Source organism: Sipha flava, unplaced genomic scaffold (assembly GCF_003268045.1).
Source record: "Sipha flava isolate LNK unplaced genomic scaffold, YSA_version1 41_pilon_pilon, whole genome shotgun sequence".
In the NCBI taxonomy this organism is placed as follows: Eukaryota; Metazoa; Arthropoda; class Insecta; order Hemiptera; family Aphididae; genus Sipha; species Sipha flava.
This window is the reverse complement of record NW_020273144.1, coordinates 1,921,363-1,947,423: the sequence shown is the minus strand read 5'-3', so window position 1 is coordinate 1,947,423 and position 26,061 is coordinate 1,921,363. Positions and strand designations below refer to the sequence as shown.

At 29.2% G+C, this 26,061-nt stretch overlaps 1 protein-coding gene across 1 annotated transcript in view; it reads right to left on the bottom strand.

Annotated features, from left to right (window-relative positions):
- LOC112688953 overlaps positions 1-26,061 on the bottom strand; it is a 221,059-nt gene that overhangs the window by 48,769 nt on the left and 146,229 nt on the right. Inside the window, exon 6 of the mRNA XM_025562400.1 lies at positions 8,498-8,676. Within this exon, the coding sequence (XP_025418185.1) occupies positions 8,498-8,676 (179 nt within the window). The remainder of the gene's footprint in view (positions 1-8,497; positions 8,677-26,061) is intronic.

Here is a 26,061-nt window from a genome sequence, read left to right as displayed (position 1 = left end):
ATGGCTCAAGTGAGAGTTCATCAAAGATGAGCTGTTGGGAAGAACGTGTCATCCTTGATAGAAAACAAAATTACAAAGGATAATCAAGGGTGTTTGTCCGATGTATCTAATGTTTGCTAATAACGGTACCCTAATTGATACTACGAGAGGTTTAGTTAAAGATCCGATTATTTAGGATTGGCGATTAAGAAATATTAATTTATTCACGGGAAAGCAAAATTCTGTGAGCTCTAGATCAAAAATGAAAAATAACTAAATAAAACTAGACAATTAGAAAAAATTGTAATATTAATAATACGTGAAACGTAAAAAGAAAAAATTATAATGATGCATAAAACTCAAGAGAACACTATTCAACGTTTTAACAATGTGTGTATGATTAAAAAAACAAAAGCTTTAAATAGTGAACACTATGCTTATTGTTTAAAAAGTGTTCAAAGCGTATCACAAGACCTTATACATTTATAAATATGTTTAGGTGGTGAGCTGGAGAAAATAATAACGTGAACCAAATAGTAGAAATCATATGAAGTATCATAATTAAAATATTTTGCCTTATTATTTATGGTTAGTGACATATATTTATTGAAATGTGTTCCACGAATATCAAATCATAGATCAGTAAACCATATAGACACGGATTTCATTGATGGTGACATGCTACAAATGAATATATTATCATGTTCAGTATTTGAGTCGTGTGTATGATAGGCCAACGATATTATGATGTGAAAAATATTATTATAATATTATCGTATTATTAAATATTATTATTATGATTTGATATATTATTATATGTTATCCGTTTCCTTGTTAATCTTTTGTTCAGTGGAAAATGTTACACGGTGGAACGATTTCTCAACTTTTTCGAGTTATTCAAAATATGATAGAGAAATTTTAAATGACATAGTTAGTTTGTGATTTAACATACTGTAACAACAGCAGAGCATTGCAAACTGGAATAATTAAATTCAATTTAGGAAACAATAGGTCTCTTGGAATTCATTCGTTTGAAAATTCGCACAAAGTTACAGTTTAATTTTGCAGTAGTAGCAATAGTTTAAAATTTAACACCAGCGTGTAAGGTGTAAACCTAAGCAAAATGACTATTGATTAACCGACACGGATCGCGAAAATTTAGTCGATAATTGTAATACTATTTTGTTATCATTGAATATAGTTTAATATCATGCGAAAGTAACTAAATCAATTAGAAATATTTACAAAATGTGTATCGGCAGTATTTCATTTTTCCATAGGTTCGACTTCCACCGTATGTGACGGTTTTAAATATTTTAATAAAAATACTATTTTGGTGAGATCAATGGAAATTTTCAATTAGTGTAGTATATCGTTAAAAAAAAAATTATTTTCGATTTTTTTATATTTAGTAAATTAATCTTTTTTAAACCTCAATTAATTTTAGGAATAAAAGTATGCTATGATTAATATTTTAAATCACGTAAAACAAAATTCCCTAATATATTAGACATCTGCATTGAATTGTTATTTGGAAATAAAAATATGAGGGACGAGAATATAAGTTCCAGGAACGGAAGATTATTAAGTTGAATTTATAGTTCTTATCAATTTAATACCATTGTAATGATGTACATTATTCGATTGTAAAAAACGGCACAAATATTTTATAATAATGTATACTAATCATATGTACGTGATTTTAAACCATTTAAAATAAATAAATAACGGTTTCTTCTATACCCACACGGACAACACGAATCGAACAATAAAGACTATTGACATCTTAATCTTTAAAAGACCGGTTCAAGGTCCTTGCCTCCATACGTCCCTATATAACAGAGACACAACCATCCCAAGCGAGCTCTCGATCTTAGGTTGTTAATGCATGCGCACTGATCGTAAGATAAACGAAGCTGCTCTCTATCTTTAGTCGCCTGTGTATGCTCACCGATCATAAGAATAACGAGAGAATTTATATATGCAATTTTTTAACTCATAATTTTCATCTATTTAACTTATGTTCTCCACACAAGTGTTGAAGGGAGTCCGGCTCCAGTACATTAAATCCTGCATTTGTCCTTTTTTCAACCTTGCATCGATATCTGAATGTCTACGGAAAACAAGCAAGTGCTGCTTTATTTAGCTTGACAGACTGTACAATTGCACTAATCGGTTCTCGAACTTTTACAACACTGAGAGCCCTCCCTGAAATAAGGAGGAAGGTAAAAACTCACATTTACATATCTTACACCACCATTTATATCTATCTCTCACCTTACGTTTTTAATTTTTTATTTTTGGATTATTACACCATTGATTTTGAAAAAAATTCTGAATTAAGGAGGAAATATAAATTAATAAAATATTAGCTTATGTTACTATATATATATATTATGTACCTCATAATTTCTGTGATTAGGTTGGTTAAACCAAATTTTAGGGGAAAAAATACATTTATGAGTATAGGCAACCTATGGATAGTGATTGATTATTGGTGATACAATAACATCTGTTTAATTGATAAAAGTTATTTTAGAATAGCTCTGCATGATATTTTGTAATTTATACAAAATTATGGTGTGGTTTTGCACTGGTAGTTGGTGAGCTGATACGGATGTTATCTGTTTTAATTTAACTGCATTGTATATATTATATTATCAACGATGAAATTATTGTTCGTATGACAGATGATAAAAAATGAGCGGAGAAGAAGAATAACCTATCGGGTTTCGCTGACGGTTACGAAACGCGCGCGTGATAAGAGCTTATCGCGTTGGTTCTGGCCCAAAGTTTTCATTTTTTACGAACGCATCATTGTTGGCGTATTCACCAATTTATTCCAAAAATGTGCACAGCTCCAAACTTTTCCAATAAAAAGCATTTAATTTACGGACAGTTTAGGGGCACGCCCTTTTGCTATCATTATACTACTTTTGGTACTGTTGTTTTTGACTCGTGCCTACAATGCAATATACCGTGCTTAGGGTGTGACAGTTTTGATGGGCCAATCCAAATCGTTTAGAATTTTGTTTACAGTGCCGCGATATTCAAATGTAAATTAAATGTTTAATTTTATTTTTAATTTCATACGTTTACGACAAAAATACACATGAATGCAAATAAATATGACGAATAAATGGGAAAAACAGATCTGTGTGTATATAATATTACACGTAAACTTGCGAGTTATAGCTGAATTGAATGCATATGTTTCTTACTCCCGATAAGCGTCAAACAGAAATTATATTTTTCATCGCTTTATAGGGATCCTGATTTAATACCACCGCCTCTTTTCAGCTAAGTTCCCGTGCAATAACTCGATTCTAGTGTAGTGGGACTTATCTCTATGAGATTTATTTTTGAAATTGTTCTCAACGGTTTATACCTCGACGCAAAGGAATAATTTTATTTGTAATGTAATGTTATATATACACAAGATATTTTCATCGGATTTTTTATAACAATTGTAATTGTTATCATATGTTATCATATTACATAATAAAATTTAAAATTACATGATTGGTAATTTTTTTAATTGTTTAATGTAAGGATAATCATACCTCAAATTTATTTTGATCATCCATAAATCGTAATATTTTGTTATGGTAAGGGATACAATTATAAAAGAACCAAAAATAATCATAAATTCTGAAAAAATTGAAAACCAAAATGAACTTTTAGCAGTTATAAAAATATTGTGTTACTCTAAAATTTTTTGTTTACAAGTATTATATATAGGGTAACAGTAAGAAGTCATCGGGACCGATGTAATAAAATATGCGTAAGACTTTTTCTTTTCCAATTTATCATTTTCGTAAAACGGTGAAAATGTTACCGTCATTACGTATCTAAAATATGTCCAATTTTTTACCTTCTAAATGTACACTTGTACATTTATTTATACTGGACATGCGAGGGTTCGTAGCAGATCAAAGTCACGTACAATCGTTTCATGTGAACGATTTCTACAAAGTTGACGTTTGTACACGCGCGAACAAAGAACCCGATAGAACATTATTTACGCCAATCGCCGTTGTGTGCCGTGCACACATTACGTATATGAGACACATAACTTTGAACATTGGCGTACTTCCATTACATTTTAGCAGGTGCAAAACAGTTACGGGCCTTCGGAGTTACTTTATTGTTGTAACGAGTACATAGTCTCGTTCATGAGGTCGCTCACCAGACGTTAATCTCACGGTAAATACCCTCACATAAAATAACGGTTACGATAATATTTGATAGCGTGTACGGTAATATACCGCTGTTCTCTACCAGACTTTAGTGTTATTGCTTGATAAGACAAGGACCACGTGGCACAGAGACGCATTTTTTTTTCCGGAAACATGTACAGTACAAAAATACTGTTTGTGTTCACGAACAAATCAATCGAAATACTAGTCGAATTATTTTTTTTAACGATAATTGCAATAACTAGAACAACATGAAATAAATTTTATTTTATTTTTTTTTTTCATGATTTCCATCGCTACGTAACTATGAAAATGATAAAATGTACCTAGTTAAAAATTACACTATGTACAAGTTACCGCTATTTAGCAGATGAAACGTACAAAGTTATCTATGTTAATCAATGGCGCCAATTTCGGGACACTAAAATTGATACATGTCTAAAATTATAATCCTAGTCCGTTCTACATTGACAAGTGGTACAACTGTACACGTGTGACCCCGTAATTACAGTAAGAACTTTGAGAATAAATTTGTACATAAAACATTTTACACTATATTATAAAGCCTAGTGGAATAGCATTTTGTTGCAAAACTACATATATTAAAGGTAGAAGATATGAGTTTGTTATCAAGATTAGTTGGATATGAATAATTCTATATTTCCAAACAATATTTTTTTAAATTAAAATTCTTTTTACAGAGGTCTGAAATGTACAGAAAAAACCTGATGGATAGTAAATGTACATAAACATGATATGTATACATTTTATAATATGTTATAGGATTTGAAATGTATAAATTGAAACCTTGAACGTAATATCCACCTATACCAATACACGTGTTCATTCGAGGCTCTCGTTTAGTATTCCATATTTACTGCTTATCGATTAACTTATGCATTGACAAATTATTAATCAGTGTATTGGATATAATTTACATACAGTTTACTATAACTACACAATATAATTTCATTGAAATTATAAAATATTTATTTCTAGCTTGATTAGTTCCTCATCGCGTATGCATTAAATTATGATAAACTATAACTTTATATTTTATAACTAATTTTAATGTATCATATTGTAGTAATAACATACTATTTATTATTTTATTATTGCTATTACAAATATTTTGTTTTAAGACAATTAAGGACTCGTTTTTAAATATTTTTCATTTGGTCCCAGTACAATATTAAAATCTGAAGTTCGGTTATGTTAATTGGATCGTTTTTAAGTATATAACTTTTCATTGCGATTTAGTATAACAAACGTTTAATCCATGTACTCGAGTAAAATTGTTTTTGTCGATAACACATCTAAATAACGCCGTTAATTTTTATTTTAGTAAAACTTTAACAATATATAGTTGTTTTTTAATCTTTATACATACATTATTTTGAATTTAGTTATTTTAACAACCCTAAAGGGATAAAATAATCGATAAAAATATTGATAAAATGTTGCAGTTTATTTATAAGCCCTTTGATTGCAAAATATATTTATTTTTCAGTATATTACAATAGAAATGTATTCACATACAACAAGATAACATGGATTTATTCATTTTGTATGCTTCTATGTTTCAAGTTTCTTGGTATTTTAGAAAAAGTTTAGTTAAAAGGAGTAGGGTTAAGGTTGTAAGTTAAGTTGTAAGGATCTAACTGGCAAAAACGTCGGTGCAATACATCAAAAGTAAAAAAATACTTAATATTTTACTATTTGGTAGATATTAAATTATTTTATACATCAAACGTTTTAAAAAAACTAATACTGCTTTAAAATATGTTAATAAAAATATGTGTTTGCTGTAATATTCTTACAAAGGCAAAAAATAAATAAATAAAAAGTATGTATTTCCTTTAAAGAAAAGTAGAAATAATACTATAACGATAAAAATAGAAAAATTTAATTATTACAAGATTAAAATTTTAATAAGTACATTATTGAAATTTAAAAGCGAAAGAAATATACATTATAATATTAAAATGTATACATAAAATTTATGATATTCAGATATTTTTAATCTCAGATTATGAATGAAACAAGGAATGTATAAGTTTTAATACAGTTAGTTTTAGTACATGTAATGTGTATAATTATTTTATGTAGTCCATGTACATGATTTTGACGATAATTAGTGCTCTGATCATTATCAAATAAAAATTAAAACAAAAAAATAAGTTCTAGTTGATATTTTTAAAAGGACATTTTTTGAATTTCTATACAATTTTCCGAATAATTGAAGAGAAACGGAGAAAATTATGCAAAAAATTTACAATTTCAATGAAGGTCCGAATCAATAATTGCAATATTTTTTGTCATGCACTAATTTTAAGACTTAATATAAGATTTCTACCATCAGTGATGGACTGAGCCTGGGGGATACCAGAAGAATTCCCAGTGGACCTTTGAAATATTATTTAAACCTTGTAATTTATTGTATTGTTTGGTAAATAATTAATAAATATCGATGAACGAAAAAAAAAGACACAAAAGTCAAAGTATATAACGCATAATCAAAAAGTGGGCCTCTTAAATTATGAATTTCTTGGCCGATTTTTTCCCCCAGTCCGTCATTATCTACCATAATTTTCCATTCATCACAATCATTGACAGTTTCTGAAAGAAAATTATAGAAAATTGTCTTTTTTACAATTAAACTTTAAATTAAGTAATTTTTCGAATTTCTCAACAATTTTTTTAAATATTTCCAAAAAAAATGTTATAATATTACGAACAAATTTACAGAATATAAACTTTTAACAAAAAGAATTTTAGTTTTCATTCATTTTCTTCTCCTTTGCCTTTTTCCCAAGTATTTGGGTTCGGCCATTCTAAATCTCCACTCATCGATTTTCTACATCTCCTATGCACACACCAATGACCCTCATATAATTTTCAATCCTATCTAACCATCTTTTTTTGTTCTTCCTCTTTCTCTTTTCCTTTCAACGTTCATTTTCATAACAACTCTTACTGCATTTGTTTCTTGTTACGTTTGAATTTTTGTTTCCATCATAACCAATGCTCGACTTGGCAAAATTAAAGAAAAGGACTTTATTTACTTTAAAAAAAAGAACGTCCCCAAAACTGGCTGAGCGTTATGATTATAATAAATTATATTATAGCGTAATAATAGTAGGGGGAAGCTAAAATTTCTGAAAATTAGTTGGGGTACTCCGTCCCCCTGTGTCCCCCCAATTCGAGCACTGATTATAATACAAAAAATAAAAATTTTAAAATCATTAAATTAGAAATAAAATAATAGTGGTATAGTCATCAAAATATTTTTATTTTTTTTTTTTTAGAGCCATAGAAAATGTACGTAAGTTTTCGATATTCCAAAATCATAGAAGTTTTTTTCTTGTAAGAATTATAATATTAAAAGTTCAACCTATTTTATTAAGAAATTTAATTACATTTAATAATATTTCTATAATAATTTGAACTATAAAGAATGTATACATAGTGTACATAGTATTTACATCCCATAATTTGTGTTGCTCGAATAAGCTTTAAGTTGTTCGACTAAACCAATTCATAGTCTCAGAACATATATATATGGTATTATAGTATATTTCTATAACTGCACTCTGTATCTACGCATAAAAATAAATGTATATATATACAGATCTATTTAAATATAATGATTAGCGTAAGGCATGTAACGCGATTAATAAGTAAGCCAATTGTTATATTAATTATAATAATATTTTTATCTACTTCAGTTTCACACGTTTATAACTTTCAAATATACAAGTGCAATATAAGTTTCGCACTTTCTCAATAGGTTTCACTTTTCTCTAAGGATCGCCTTCGACAAGCACGCAAATTTACTATCATTACATCGCTGTTATAGCATTGTAATCGACTAACGTATCTATACATCCGATGAAATTTAAAATGCAACCACTTGGTCTATGTGAACGATCAAATTGTTTACACATGTGCCGAATAGTCATGTCTATTTTTGGTCGATCGTTTTGACTCAACAATACACAATTGCGTTTGCACACAAACCGCAATCTTTAATACTAAGTTCGATGGTGATATTTACTCGTATTTTGTGCTTTGCGTGCGTGTAACCCGATCGCTAACTACAACTATATAACACGATGGTCAAAGGTTGGCCGCTTTGTAATAATTACGAAACACGGAAGTCTTATTAAGACCATCGAACGGTATTCTGTTTGAGCAAGTGTTTTTTATGCAACGCGTTTTCCGATGATTATTTGCCACAGAATCATATTTATCGTCTATTTCGGTCCAATAAACTACTACTACCAGTAATAATAATAATAATAATACTAATCACTTACCTTGGAAGAAAACAAAAGTCTTTCTTTTCACGTACGGGGTGTCAGGGATTTTCAGTTCGCAGTCCAATGTAGATTGAGTGGTAATTTCTTCGTTAGAAATTAGAACACTGATTATCACATCGTAGGTGGAATCCTTCAATCGGTTGATGTCGACGCGAGAATTAGCTAATGGATAGCTCCTAAACATAAAAATTTAAATTTATTATATTTTTTTAGAAATTAGTTGAGTTTTAATGTATCAACGTGTGATTATTTGTTATTGGATAGCTGGTTTTTATACATTTTACCATTCGGTTCTAAATATATAGACATAAAATTCGATTCCCTTTTTTTTCGCATTAAGACTTACATGTTTTTTTTTCTTTAAAAGTTAATTTGTTATAATATTTTGAGATTGAAATAATGAATACTCTACACACTGCTCATTTTCATATACAACACAAACACACACACACTAAGTACTATAACTATTATAAGTTGATAAAATATAAATTCACGGTATTAAATCTATAATGTCACATTAATAATACTGTACTATTAACAGTTAAAAAAGTATTTTTATGACCAAAATATTGAACGATGGAAGTTTTTGTGAAGAAGTTTATGAAGAACTGAAAACATATTCTGTAGACCATTAATCTTTAACATAAAATATGTGTTCCGGTTTAGTCTATTACATACTTATACAGTCTAGAAACCAACTCAGGACCATATTCTATACATACCAAACTATACTTACGAACAACTATATTTTTACTTTTACTACAAAGGGCACACCAAATCCATTGATCACAAAAATAATAAATTATACTTAAGTAAAATGTGTGTATTTAATGCAAAAAGTATTATGTGTACTACGCAGATCTAATGATAAACTCAATGATTTATTTAATTAACCGGATATAGTGGTAATACTTAAAAGCAAAATAATTGGAGAAGCAGGATACGCCTGACATGCCAAAGAATAAATATTAAATTCACTTATTTCATAGAAATCAGATCAAAAATATATTATTAGGACAAGAAAAAGAAACCGGATATAACTGTGTACTGGGCAGAGCCCATGATTTATAGGTGTAGGAAGATCTGGTAGTTGTTTTTGAGGCCATGCATGAATACAGACCTATATTAAGCTTAAAATTATACATTCTTAATGACACACTATCATATGTAATATTAGTAATCAAGGCTATCCAAAACTTATGATTATAAATGTTAGTTTCAAGTATGGTTACATTTTCAAAATATTTTCTAACATTAGTTATATTTTTTCAATTACATAACATATTTTTTTGTTATTTAACATAGAAGCCTTTCCATCATACAGTTAAAATTTACGGATAGACTCCTTAATTATATAAATTTAAGTTAATAAGTAACTACATAGTTCTAGGTACATGTTATTCGATGTAAAATTTCAATGTATTAAATTAATATTTTTTCAGAATAATTATTATATAACCGTGTATTAATTTTAAAGTTTTTAAATGCTTAAAATTAATACGTTATTATGTGTTAGTATATTTATTTTGTATAAGAAATGTATACATTGTATTTATTAAGAATATAATTCAATATTATCTTACAGTATATATCAAATAAATAATACAATATTAAATACAATTCCTCGTTTCATTCAGAATCTAAAATGATATCTCGTGAAAATATTATGGGCAGGGGTATAATCAAGTTTTGCTTTTAAATGGAAGGAAATTCAAAAATTTTCGAGTATGAAAAAAAAAACCGAACTTTGCTGAGTTATAATCTCGAAAGAATAATGAATATAAAAAGATATTTCTTTCTTTTTTTTTATATAAAAGCCAGTGTAAATAAGAATAATGAGTAAATAATATCTTCACACAGGTATTTCAGAGAAAAAGATAAGAGGTGAAGTAGTTCAAAACACTATAGAAAAACTATAAAATATTATACGGTATAATGATACTTCTTATTTAATAATTTTGCTATGCAGTATCCATATAAAAAAGTAATAATAATATGATAGTATTGTAATTCTAATAACACTAAATAGAAAGCGCTTTAACTAGAATATAAAGTACTTATATCAACATTTTGGATATACTTTTGTAATACACTAAATATACATTTCGTCATTTTCATATTGATCACTCGTTGGCTTCATTAATAATTATTTATATGAATGATATGAATGTTGGGTTTAGGATTTATAAAAAAAAAAAAATGAATATCCATATATTTAATAGCAAGTAAAAAAAAAAATAAAAAATAAATTATACCATAATTAAAGTAGTAAGCAGATCAAAACAGAATAATTTTAAATTGTCTATACGTATATTTATGTTTTTAGAGAGAGTAGTTTTAAGTTTTTAAAGAGATATCTATTATACAAGAGACTATAATTTTAACTATAACACTATTTCTGTGATAACGATAAGTACTAGACATTTTGTAGCTAATGTAACCATGATTTGTATATTACGCATGCAAATATCTCAATTGTTTCATTCTATACGATTAAATTGTGACTGTTTAAATTGTTCTATTTTCGAGCGTAGTATAATTAAGTTGACACACAAACGCGTGGTAATTTCAATCAACAACCGTGTTTGTACATGGTGAATAATAAATAACAGATCTACTAAAGCGTATACTATCCGGGTTAATTCAATTTTAAAAATTCCGTGTTATTTGTAAATTAAGCCTCACGAAACAGAAATAACAAAAAAAAAAATATTGCCCTTTTACATAATAATGTAACATTTATTATTTATTTGACAGTTACATTGCAGTTTTAACTAACAGAAATCCGCAGCATAGCGTATGTTTGGATGAAAAAAAATTCTTTTGGATGATTTGCAAAAATAGAACTAGAAACAGCACGCACACACAAACACACACACACATATATGCACACAAACCCACTAATATATATATATATATATATCGCGTAATATTTTCACATAAACGGATCAAAATTATTAAGAAGTAGAAAGGGTACGCTGCATGCGTTCTTTTGGATTTTCTCGAGGACCCGATTCACAACGTTTTCAACAACGGATGGAAAACAGTTAAGTAACACATGCGTAATGCAATGTTGACGCAATGTTCTGATACAAGCGGTAACAACGAGATTCGCCGTGATTCCAACAATGCAAATGCGACGAGAGAGCCGCGGGATACTTCACTAAGATCGATTCCGAACGTTAGCGTAGAAGTTCGTTTGACGTTCGTTGCGCGCTTGGATTTGCGAATCGTAAAAAAAATAAAGACGTGTAGAAACGTTGTCGGCGGAAACGCGCGAGGCTCCGGGTACAATACGTATTCATGTGGCCCGCCGACGGTTGTGCCTTTGCTGAGGGGGTTAGCGAGTGCGTCTATCGATACGAGTGCGCGTGTGGGCACACGTGTACGGGGACCGCACTCTCGGCGCGGCCGAACGGAGAAGAATGGAGGCGGACGACCGTGCGGCGCGCGCGACCGATCGAGGAAACGTTTTATTCGCCGGCGGTCGGCGGCTAAAAAACCATTTATCACGCACGGGAACTTAATGCCGCGAAATCGTTTCGTTAGCTTAATTGAATTTGCCCGGTCGTAAAACGGTCAATGTACATTACGGTCGGCGGCGCGAGACTTAAAATAACGGTCTTGTTGGATTACCAACGTGTACATATATTTACGCGTGTACGTGCGCACCGAGGGATGTCGTTTCGCGGGTGCAGCGAGTCGAAGGGCTTCCGTTTTCGGCGGTCGGCGGCCACCGGAACCTGTTGATGGTGGAAATTAAAATAAATCCTACTCGATTCATACGTGCGCGCGCGTGTGTGTGTGTCGCAATGCTTTCTGGGTACCATACAATTAATATGATACATCTCACATCGTCATCGTTACTGCCATTCGGAACGTTTAAAATACGGGTCCCGGTCGTGCACAATCGCAGTGCTTCCTTTGCAGACACGTATACATCGCGCACCGCATGCGTGAAAATATTTTGTACGCCCGAAAACCCTAATATGCACCCTAACGAAGGGACCGGAACAACGTGTTCTAAAAATATTCCGTACATCGAGAGTCCGCATCGGATGATATCGGTGACGAAAATGAATAGTAATTAGGAAACAGCATCGTTTATATAATATGACGCCGCTAAACCGTGCGAACCATAAACATCTTCCGTGACAAACGCAATGAAGTGAAACTCTTTCATACGAATGAATTCTGCTAATAGTAAAGAAATTACATTAACATTGTTAAAATGTTATCGTATTTTGTATTATTATTATTATTCTAACATGTATAATGGCCGTGAGTCTTAAATTATACTTATTTTTTGTAAAGAGTTGAAGCCCGTTGAATAAACAATAAATAAATAAATCAGAACAATTAGAACACAACAGTGAATTAATATAGAACTTATAAGTAACGCTGTACAACGAAAACAAATTAGATAGGCAGGTATAGCTTAGTAAAACTTTTAGTCCCGTCTAAGAACGGCGATATTAGTTTAAGCCAATGTAACTACGTTACGTAATTCTTATTAATCGCACAGAATTATTATTCTAAAATAATCGTAATCGTTATATCAGGTCGTGTCAAGAGTTATGAATCTTTTATTTTGGATAACGACGTGACCGTTGTCCGCTGTCGGTCACGCGCCGTTCGGAAAGACCACAATACCGATCTACTATTAATCGCGTTGCATTCGTAAGCGAAATTATGCTGTTTGGCGGAGTTGAGGTGATTTTTTTTTTTATAAAACGGCCACGCCGGATGCGGCGGACACACAATGCTCTACGGAACATCTAGTGCGTAACGTCCGATCGTTGATACCACTAACCGACTGACCAACGGTTTTCCGTTCGTTTTACAATCGAATTCTTCCGCAACCCGTTTTCACACCACTACCTACGCAACGGCCGTCACGTAGACCATTATCAATACACCGTGTTTGTGTCCCACGTCGTACGTGTGTAATGCATGTGTGTGTTCCTCTTCTGCGCAGAACATCCAAGAGGTGGAGATGAAACGGGTATAGGACCCCGTCGGAGCTCGCAGAAAAAACCCTAATCCTCCTGTCATTCACGGACCGTCGTCGTTTTTAATACGCGCCAAGAACGGAAATTTCACTACGAAATCGGAAACGAATTCAATTTACATATTCAGCCCATTAACCCGTTTAGTTCGAAACCCGGGAACAATTGTTCCGGTGATATACAGCATCAAGCAGTTTTACCAAATACCAGCACAATAAAACGTATGTACATGTATATATAATACGCAGTTTCTATTCTCTCGAAATTGTCCTGTTGTAACGTATATATATATATATATACACTTGCAATGCACGTACGACCGAAGGGTCACGGAAAAGTTTTGCTAACCCCGATCCCTGACCAAAGTCACAAATTATGTACGTACGTATGTTTAAGTTTATTTTTGTTTTTTTTTTTTTTTTTTTTTATTAAATAAACCCTCGGCTACAGTGGTAAACGTTATTGCGCTCGTCCATTTCCCAACGATCGAGACGAGGTATATCATAATAATGCACAGCTGGTACACATATATTTTGGTTAATCGGAAAATAAATTATGACTACATAACTCTTGATCTAGTAAGAATATCCAAGTGGAGATTTTCATGAATTAACGATGATGATTCTTTAACAATGATTCAGAAAAAAATGTATAAACCTTTCAATAAATTTTTTTTCAACATTTCAATATACTGATTTAGTAAAATTCCACACTAATGATTTATAAGAAACAATTTACGAAATTGGTTTGATTTTAAACGAATGAGAACATTTATAATTGTAAATAATTATCAAATTTTCCAAATAATGTTGATTAGCCTGGCTAAGCTCGTAATGCTAGAAATTGTTTAAAAATAATTTCCTTGAAAATTGATAAAAAAAATGGTTAGCCTGATCAACACTAAGATACTTTACACTAACGTATTTATTTTTTTATGTGTTTGCCTGTAAATATTGAGTATTTGTCTTTAAATTTTCTAGAACTTCGTTATTAGTATTAATAACTTGTTCGAAATATTCCAAATTACACGTTAATTTAATTACAAAAATCCTGGGTTTATACAATTAAATTTTTTATAGCAGTTAAAAAAAAACACTTTGAATAGCTGTGAAAATAAATATAAATGTTATTTAAAATATCAACCAGGGAGTTCATTATTGAATTTGCATTAAAAACTTACAAACGTAAAAGCATACAATTTTATGTATTTTTATTTATATTTATTGCTCTCATTTATTGAAAATTTAACCAATATCAAATTATTTTTTCTTCTCTTAAAATGTAATCCTTACATAATTTAATAAAATATTTTTCTTGTAATATTGAAAAAAAAAAATTAATAATTTAACGATTGTAAAAATTGTATTCTTTCAATAATTGTAAGTTAGGCCGTCATACTAAAGTATATGTAAAAAATGTCAGTCTAATTTTCGGTCTATACTATAGTATATAGTATATATAGTATATATAGTACTAACTTTCTAATTAATTAACATACTGTAGTATAAGATAAGAATCTAAAAATCTTTTACCTTTTTCAATTCATTGTTAAAACAACTAAAACAAGATGCACGTAATTTAACTGTGTTACGTGTCATTAAATAATAAAGATTATATTATTGTCATCATGGCAATAATAAGAAATCGGATAAAAAAAAAATAACCCTTAGTTTCTCAAGAACGATGTTTATAAAAAAAGCACTTGTTATATAGATATTTAAAAATTAATACTTGGTGCTCTTTTATCAAGATTACGTTTGAAATTTGGCAGCTTTGATGTAGAACTACATGTACCTATTAGTCCAAAAGATCTATTCAAATGTAATATGTTTTTAAAAGTTCATTTTATTCTGTTTAGGTTATTTTTCTTCTTTGTTCCTAGATTAACGCTCGATTAGTTGCTTCGATTTTACAAAACAATATTAGATTATATAATAATATGTATATTTATTTTTTCAATACCATAATTTAATAATATACCAAATGAATGCCTCTACAATTTTAAGCAACAAAGTGTACCGTGGTAGCAAAATTCTTAAACTCATTAAAATTTACTTTATTTTTTATTTTTACTGGAAAAACTATTAGTTAAAATTGCATCTCTTATGATGACGATATATAAAATAAACTCGTATTTCTTCAATACAAATACACACGCACGTTCGACCAATGCTGATTTAAATATATATTTGTATCACTTTCGAGACTCGATTTCGGACGCAGCCACTGTAGAGGTAATAACATCGAAATGTTTACGAGGTTTATGTAAATTACCAACGCTTTACCAAAAAAGTAAATAAACACAAATACCGTTTTTGTCGCTCACTCGACCTCTGGGACATTCCTCCCGGCGAAATGCGCATTTCGATTTCCCGTTCGATTTTGAATACACAAGTACACGTGTAACTACAATACATACACATTCCTATCTATGTACACGAAAATATGGAGATAAGTACGACGAGTATACATTGATTTAATAATGTTGAACGTTAATTTTTCAAGTTAAAATATTATTGAAAGTATATTGTATTTTTGCATATCGAAATTACTTGAATACGGATCAATGGTTAACCACTTCTTTAATAATATAAATAATATACATGGATATACTATTTACGTATGTAATGTACGATTATTTACCTACGCTTATTTTGGTACGTAAAACGTTTTAAATATATTAATCACAACATTTTAGCTCATAACTAGAAATATGTTTACCACTCTAATAAGATTATGGTATAAATCCTGTACAGTATTTTTATTTGAAAATTTGAAATTTTATATTCTAAATAAACGTCTGGGTACACGAATTTAACCTGAAGGATGACTTTGAATTAAAATTAAATAATAATAATAATAATAATAATATATTTATTTACGTCTAAAGGACAAGAGTGTACAAAGATATACAGCTAATACAAGTTTACATAGAACACATGATATAATAAAACGAGTGTAACAAACTACAATTATAAAAACAAACAAATTAATATATATATATCATAAGATAAACAATATTATAATAATAAGGAGACAACAATTAAAAGTACATGTTTAAATCTCAACTTTTTAATAGAAACCTAAACATAACTCCGAAGTTTAGATTCTTTATCAAAATTAAAAATCAAAATTTTGAAGGGTGTTAAAGAATCGAAGCATGCGACTCTTTTGGTTCATTAAAACTGAATACATAAATAAATTAAATACAATAAAATGAATAAATAAAAAATAATTATTATAAAATTAATTTTTTTTTTTCGAATTATTTAACAATGGCAGATTTTTTATAGGAATTACTGTTTAATTTCTATCTTAAAGATGTAATTTTACTCAAATGTTCAATAGTTTTCTTAATTATTACAAACTGACAAAAATTAAAAAAAATAAATAAATAAAAAAAAAAAAAAAGGACCACCGAAAAAATTTACAACTTCATCCATCTTAGTATGTTTCACTTACTTAAATTTGTTTTATCGAGATCAATAGTACAATGGTTTCAAGTTTAAAACACCAGTACAGTAATATCATTCTCTAGTCACTAAAAGTTTCGACCTTTTTAAGTTATTTAGTTAATATAATTTTTATTAAGTGGAAAAGATATTTGGCAATGTAACTGTGTTTTGCATCTTATGGAGTAGATAAAAAAATGAAAGTAAAAAAAAACAAGATTTTAAAATGTTTTTTATGAATAAAAAACATTTTTATTCTCTGTCCATAAACACAGATAGGTACTTACTTAAAATAATGAGGAAAAATATGTGTTGAATTTTATTTATTTATTAAATAATATTGAAACACAAACATTTACAAAGAAAATGCATACATTATATTATTTAACATTACAGTATTGTGAAAATAAATCATTTGAATAAATCATATTATTAATAGTAAGTCATGGAAGTTTAATACAAAAATGTATTAACTATTATAGGTTAGGTGTGTTATTATTAATAGAGTATTCGTCATTACGTCAAACAAATGTCATCTGATTTTTGGCGTTTATTCCTTCATTGTGTTTAAAACGTTCAACATTTCAAGTGTTCAGTTTACAAGAGATATTTGTTCAACATTGACAGTAAACATTTATCTTATAATGACTATTACATGTATTGTTGTATACGACTGTGGGAAATGACAATTATTCGTAAAGCGACGGGTGTGTACTAGAAGGGGATTCATGGTTTTGAATAATAGAAATTCGTGTACTCCAGATAGGATTTGACGAATAGAGGATTTAAAGGGTTGTGAAAACCCCTCACTTATCGAAATATATTTTTACAGTTGACAGAGTACGAATAAAAAAAAATGAAAATTGACGTTTTCTTTATAAAGTCGTCATTTACTGAAAATAATTCGTTAATTTTGTTAGGTATGACCTATTAAACACATTAAATATTTTCAGTTAAATACTTCCTTATAAATCATTAAAATTATCATCATTAAAAAAAATCATCAATACATCTTCGGTAAAAATATATATAAATGTTATCATTGCTGATGTGACTGGAAAATTTAATACATGTTGTAATCGGCTATTTAATGAAAATTCTTAGTGTACTACATTGTGGTCAACATTATGATAAATATTTTATGATATTTAACTTTTTAAATTTGAATTAAGTCTATCCTAACAGATTGATTTACTTAAATTTTCAATAATAAATATAATAAATAATATTGCTAAATTTCATAGTTATGGAATCATTACGAGGTGAACCTCATTAGTGAAAGACAATGCTCGTCTGGTTGCACAAAGGTCTTCGTCATATGCATAAATCTTAGCATACTTAATTGTACGTGCTATGGTATTCTCTTTAAAACATTATATTATTTATTTCGAAGTACTTTTTAATCAGTAGAAAGTGTCTTGAGTTCAATATGAAGTTTGAAATTTCCTAATCTACCAGTGTCTGCCCCTGATACGAATTGTCCCCTTATTCGTATCAAACAATATACATCATTATAATATAATACCATGCATTTTCAACCCGACTCAACTGTTCATCATGTACATTTTTTTTTCATTCACTATGTTATCATTCTTTCTATCTAAACACCATAGATAAAATATGGAAATTAGTTCCTCCCACAGCTTCGGTTGATTTCCACGAATAAATTGGGATTAATAATAATAGAACAACCGTAGTCGTCTGAAAATGTGGAAAAACGTTATTATAAACCGGCATTTATTGTAATGTTATCCATTGTCCATTGTTATGTAGGCCAACACCGCATGACCACGATTCGTATATCCTTTGTCAGGCTTTATTCGTTAATCTTTGTCTGCTCATGACATTTTATCTTTCTATAGTAGGTCAAGGATAGAAAGAAAAAGAGAGAGAGAGAGATGAAAATATTCGTTTTAATACACTTCGTAGGAACAATTTTTATTCACTGACTTTTTTGTACAACACTTATTGTCAAAGTCCGTCGTAACGCGATAAATAAGGATCCAAGACATATTTATATCTAGTATAGAAAATTGAATAGCACATAAATTTGTACGTCCTTATCGATTTCCTCGAATAATATACCTAAAATAGATCATTTCCGGTTTTCCGGTTTAGCATTTTATTATACTTCGTATTCCGTCTAGACGGCTAGACTAGTACTTATTAAACTATAGAAGTTTAGAGTGTCACCATTAGTTACATTTACCTAATTCTGAGAGACTGAACTTTTATACTCTGTGCGCCTTGGTTAACTTAAAATTTAAAACGTTTAAACACATTTTATATTTAATTAACATATTGTTATAATTCATAATCCGGTTGTGTTTACAAAATATTAATATTATTTATTTAATAAAAATAACAATAAACATCAGAAAAAATAATTCGAATACTTTTATATTTTTGTTTTATAAGAATCGAAAGGTAAATTTTTAACATAAAATAAAACTACCGTAGGACGTATTAAAATATAATATGTTATCCACAACACTTGAGTTCACCACTATGGTAATCCTGCTTATATGTACTTAGTGTACTTAATATTATGTAGATATTGACGGGTATAGAATTCGATTTGGAGATTAGTAAGTGATATAATGATATTGAAATACACTTTACAGTTCTGAATCTACAACTATTATAGCATCAATTTCTACAGAATTTAACGAAAAGATCGACTCAGAACGTGAAACAAATACACAATTTATTAATTGTAATAGCTAATCGAATAAATTAAACAAGTATACAAACAAATGTACACCGAATACAACTGAATTATATAATTTTGATTTTGTTCTTATTTAAATTAAATGCACATAGCAGATAGTTATCAATATTTTGAATATGCGTTATTGAAGTTCGGTCATTAGACATTAGTTTTTATAAAAGGAAACCATGATCAATAGGAATTATATTAAATCTCTTTGTATAAATGCGTTCACTCTGTTATTGTATTAGCACCGTTGAGACGGTACCTATTGTACATGTAAAAATCTGTCTTAATTCCTTGACTCTGTTGTATAGGATATACAAATGTTTATTTTCGTCGGATCTTGGGCAGGTGGACAAGCAATGGCCAAAAAGGATGTCAGTGTTGTTCCATAAATTACGGTTTTGAGTTTATATTCTATTCCGTTAGATTATGTTTCTAGAATAATTTTTTAAATATTTTATCCTCTTGTGGCCTTATTGACGATCCAAATTTTCTATTTGTTTAATCTTGACCGCAGATAGTATGCATCAAATATGACTTGTGCATCTGCAGTCATATAGATACTGTATAGATACTGTTGCCGCACATTTACACAATTTATTTAAGTGTATAATCAAGTATATATATAGTTATAACTCATTTAAAATTGGTACTCATAACGTTTGTTACGGACCAAATGATTCTATATGTCTGCGTAAAGTTCGTGTAGTTGTTTAGTTGGAGTATTTGAATAAAAACAAATTGTTTTTTTATACTATACGGGCTTTGTGAAAAAATTTCTTTTCAATTTATCGAGTTCAAAATACCAATTAAATAACTGTGAAATTAATTTAATTTTAGTATCTAACTTATACTAGTAGCTCTTAATATCAATACCAGTTAAATTTTTGAAGCCAATTGAATTCCAAAAAATAAATACAAGAAAGATCGACAAATATGTTAACAATTTGATTCAATTATTCAATTGATTTAGTAATAAATGTTAAAATAATAATTATAATAATTATGAAACGCTATAAAATGAATCTTATAGTATGAGTAGCTAATGTTTATTACTAGTTATTTTCGTTAACATTTTTAGACAACATAACAAAGGTTATCCTTCAAAATGGAATTTCATACAAATATTCAGAGAATTCAATGAAATTGAAATATAATTTGAAATATAATATCTTTTAAAATATTTCGATGAAATATTTGATTTTGTCATCATTGAATATTCCAATAATAATAAAACATTATTGCAATTTATTTTGAATATTTGTTTTTTTTAAATAAAAATCAATTAATTAATTTTTTTTTAATTTTTGAAGCTTCAAGTATAAAGATTAAAAGACTAATGAGTTCTTTACTACAAAAATATTGCAAATTTTCGTAATGGCTATCAATTTATGTCAAAATTCAATATTTGAAAACAAATATTAAAAATTGTAATTGAGGATTTTTGATATTTTTATATTGGAGTATGCAATAACCCAGAAATATAAAGATAAACTTTAATGGGAGGAGGTGGTATATATGTAAATAGTCGTGAGATATGAATGTATTAAAGGGTTGTTACCTTTATTCTTGTTTAAGGGAGGGCTTTCAGAGTTGTGAAGGTTCGAGAACCGATCAGCGCAATTATAGTCTGCCAAGCTAAATAAGACAGCACTTACTTGTTTTACCGTAGACCTTCAGATATTGATGTGAGGTTGGAAAAAAAGGAAAAATGCAGAATTTAATTGTACTGGAACCGAATAATCTTTAACACTCGTACGAAGAACACAAGTTGAACGGAATAAAATCATAAGTCGAAATAAATTGCACATATAAACTCTCTCGTTAATCTTTGATCGGTGCGCATGCACAGACGACCAAAAAGAGTTGCTTCGTTGATCTTACGATCTGACGACCTAAGATCAAGAGCTTCAGGAAGGGTTGTATGTTCCTGTTATATAGGGACATGCGGTGGCATGGACTTTGGACCGATCTTTTGAATGTTAGGATGTCAATAGTATATATTGTTCGATCCTTGTTGTTCGCTCGGGTATCGAAGATATCGTGTTATTTATTTATTTGAAATTTTTTAATCGTCTTGAAATTACGTACGTATGAATAGTATACATTATAAAATATTTATGCCATCTTTTACAATTGAATGATCCACAAAATTATAAGTATGACCGACTTATAAAAAGTATTTTATAATGTTTTTAAAGATTAAAATTAAAAATTAAAAATTAAAAATGTGATCAAGCTGTGACCAATTAAAAATGTAAAAAGGCGAACTTTTCAAGTGCTTATAAATGGTACAAAAAAAAAAAATTTGAAAACTTTTGAAAGCTAAATCAACTCTAGAGAACACTGAAATTGTCACAGTAAGAATATCAAGTCACTTCAATAATCTTTTGTTTGAGTAATGATGTAATGGAAATTAAAATTTTGTCTAAACATTTTATCTTGTTGATTTCCCAGTATTTTAAATTTTTTATCAGTTTTTTTCAATAATTTGGAAAATTCCACGTAAATTAAAAAATCAGAATTTGTTATCATAATGATCTATATTAATTTCTTCTTTTCATTTATTTACATTATTCAATCATATCAGACTGAATAAAAGAAAAAAAAAATGAAATCTGTTACTGTTTAAAATGCAAATTAGATTATATTATTTTAGAGAAACTACGATATTTAAAAGTTCACTATGAACTATTTTAAAGGATAACCATTACATTTTTACTAAATGCATCTCATTAATATACAACAAGAACTATTAAAAAATTTCAATGAAACAAACATAACAATTTTCTAATAGTTTTAATTTTTATCTATATGAGAAGAAAAAAAATAGATAAAAGTTATGAATCATGAATTTCATACACGAAAAACCATTGCTTTGGGGTTAACTTACGACAAAATGATACAATAAACAATACTTTTAATGAAATTATTAAAATTTAATTTAATTCAGAACTTTGTAACTGATGGTGAAAAATTATGACTTTTCTTATTCTAGTTTCAATATTTGAAAGCTATATACATTTATTTTTGAACACATTGCACAGATTTAATGATAAATGATGTTGCTAATTTATAAATAATTCCATTCTTAAAATTAGAGAAACTGTTAAGAACTAACTAAAATTAATTTCTGTTTTTATTTTCCATAAATAATCTATTCTAATTAATTCTTATTTAACATTTTATATATACAAATGAATTAAACATTTAAAAGATGTTCCCATTGTATATGTTGTCTGTATCAACACATCCAGTTGTTGGTTGATAATAACAATCATTGTTTTTTAATTAATTTATATAACTTAGATTAGATTATAGTAAACTAGTAAATATTAGTGTTGCACTTTATTAGTTTAACGTAATAAAAAGAGTTGAATAAATTTGAGTAATACTACTTTAAAAAGTAGGTCTTTTTTTAATTTAGAATTTCAAGCAATGCCAAATTAGCATCTCACAGAATTAATGTTGTTCTAATAAATACATGCAGTATAAATTTTATATACGCTTATGTACTTACGTTATTTAGCCTTAATATTATTCAGCGATAGATTGAAACCGATATCGTATTATCCCACCAACTAAAAAATAACTCCTTAAAAATCTGCAAATATCTTCTGAACTAATTTTTTAATCACACGTTGATGCTTCCTCTCAGAGTGTCTACGTGATAAATTATAAAATTAGTAGTTAATTTTTAAATTATATGTTTTCGAAAACTGTTACTGATGTTGGCCTAAAAATAAACATAACGACTGCGTTACATTCGAAGTGCACTGCAGTACTCTAGATGTTATTTATTTACTTGAACAATAGTACGCAACTGACAGCGTGAATAAATATTGGAATTGCATTGGATATAAATTTAAATTTGATTCATATAATTGTGTTATTAAATATCGCTCGTATCAAGCAATATGAAAGAAAACGATCAAACACCATGCGACAAATCTACGGACAAAAAGTCGGCGAAAAGAGGACATGCCATCAGTACAAATAGTGAGGATGTCAACAACGCTGTTGTGACGAATGAAACGGCGGCCAACACAGAAGTCATGGTTGAATTGCGACGAGGCGGCCGTAGAGTACGCATGAGTCGGTATCGACGGAGTAGGTCCAGAAACGGTGGTCGTAGAAGGAGACGATCATCCAGGAAGTCCCGATCAGGTCGTAGACGGACCAGGAGCCGTTCAGCGAGTTCCGATACTACAGAAGGCGAAACGGATTACGAGAGCGAGAGCAATGATACGGAATACGATGAAGACGACGAAGATCAACAGGCTGGAGACAGGATATCCAGGCGTAGGAGAAGGTCGAGGAGGGGCAGTAGCAGAAGAGGCAGTAGACGTCGTCGTCGGCATCAGAGCGGAGGCGTGGTCAACAACGATGATGAAGAAGAAAGCGAAGGAGAGACAACTAACACTGATAACGAGAACATGATGATGGCCAGAAGGGGTCGTCGGAGTGGCAGTCGTAGGAGGAGAAGGTCATCTAAGAGGAGAAGGTCCTCGAGAAGGAGAAGGAGAAGCGGTGGACGCCGTCGCAGTGACGGAACCGAGTCCACCAGCGAAGGGTCGTCCGAATAACTCCGTACGACTTTTCCGCCAAGTGAACCGTCAATGCGAGAAAAGAGCAACACGTATAATCTTGATACATGCGTCCAATATTTATAATTAAATATGTGGTATATAAATTAACTGCACAACTTGATCGCATTGTTCGGATATACATTTTAATTAAAAATCAATACATTTTGTAATGATAATATGTCTATACGCATTTTTTTATATTTATATTTGAATAAGCAAAATTTTCAGCTTGTAAAAACCAATTTTTCATTATTCACTCTGGCCTAAGTCATACTGTTCACAGCGTATTGATTGAAAGTTTGAATTATTATTTATAGTGTAATAAGACGAAAAGCGTATTTGATTTTATGTAAAACTCATTTTCTGTTTATTAAAAATATTTCTATTGAATTAACCCAATATTTCACTTAACTCTTTTTCCACACATTTCATTCAAATATACTTCTTTGTAGTACCATTGTTTTTACCTTCAGATAATAATTTAGTAGGTGTCGATATTACCACTATCAATTTATTTACGCAAGTCCATCGTCGGACACATAGAAAAAAATAGTCTTTAATGTAAGAAAAACATTTAATTCTTAAGAAAGTTCAGATAAATAAAAATGTACAGATTTTATATAACTTAATAAATCTAATGACTATAGAATATTGTTCGATTATTATAAATCAAACGAACGATAAATTTTATGTAAGACTTTATCCGTATTTTTGCCAAAAAGTAGTTTTTAGTTTTAGTAAGAATATTATTTTAAGATAATATCAATGATGTATCATGTTATTTCTATGAGTCGATTTTTTTTTTTTTAAATCAATGAATATTAATATTACTGTTAAAAAAATATCAAACATTATCATTACGTTATATCGTGTGTTCAATTTTAAAGGTAACAGGAAATATTTCGAACGCATGACTTTGAATTCGATTCAGGTTTTTTTACAGGGTACAGGACATATAAATACATATGTTTTTGATAAATTATAATTTTTAACTTTTTTTTAATCTGCGCATGCGTAGTAAAATAAAAATGTCTTAAATAGGAATCACCATTTTTGACCATCAAAAGTTTTAAATTAGGTGATTCGTATTTATCGCATATTTCTACACATTTTTCAACAAGGTAGGGTTCCCGATAATAATGCAATTGTTGTTCGAGAATACCTTAACCAAACTTTTGGCAATAAATGGATGGGTACATACGGTGCAGTACAATGGCTCGCTAGATCACCTGATATAATACTGTTGAATTATTTTTTATGGGGACATTTAAAAACAGTAGTTTATGAAAAATAAAATAATCATTGCATGTAATGAACTCACCGAATATCAAATAATAGCAGCTACACAAAGAGAACTACTTAGACGAATGGAAGCATGCGTTGAAAATAATGACAATAATTTTGAACAGCTTATGGAATAATAAATTATTATTATTATTATTATTATTATCTTATGATATTTGTTTATAAATTTAATGTTATAATAAATACAACTTGTAGTTTTAATAAAAATAAATTGTTATAATAATATTTGTAAATGCTTGATTAACATACGTAGAGCGTTGAAATATGTGATAAATACGAATTACCTAATTTAAAACTTTCGACTGTTTTAAAAAAATCAATTTTGAACATATCAAAAAACTGTAAAGATCAAAGTTGCTAAAAAAAAAAAAAAAAAAATAGAGCAATCCAAATTCGGTATCAACAATGATGATTCCTATTTAAGAAATTTTTATTTTACTGCCCATGCGCAGATAAAAAAAAGTTAAAAATTAGAATTTATCAAATACAT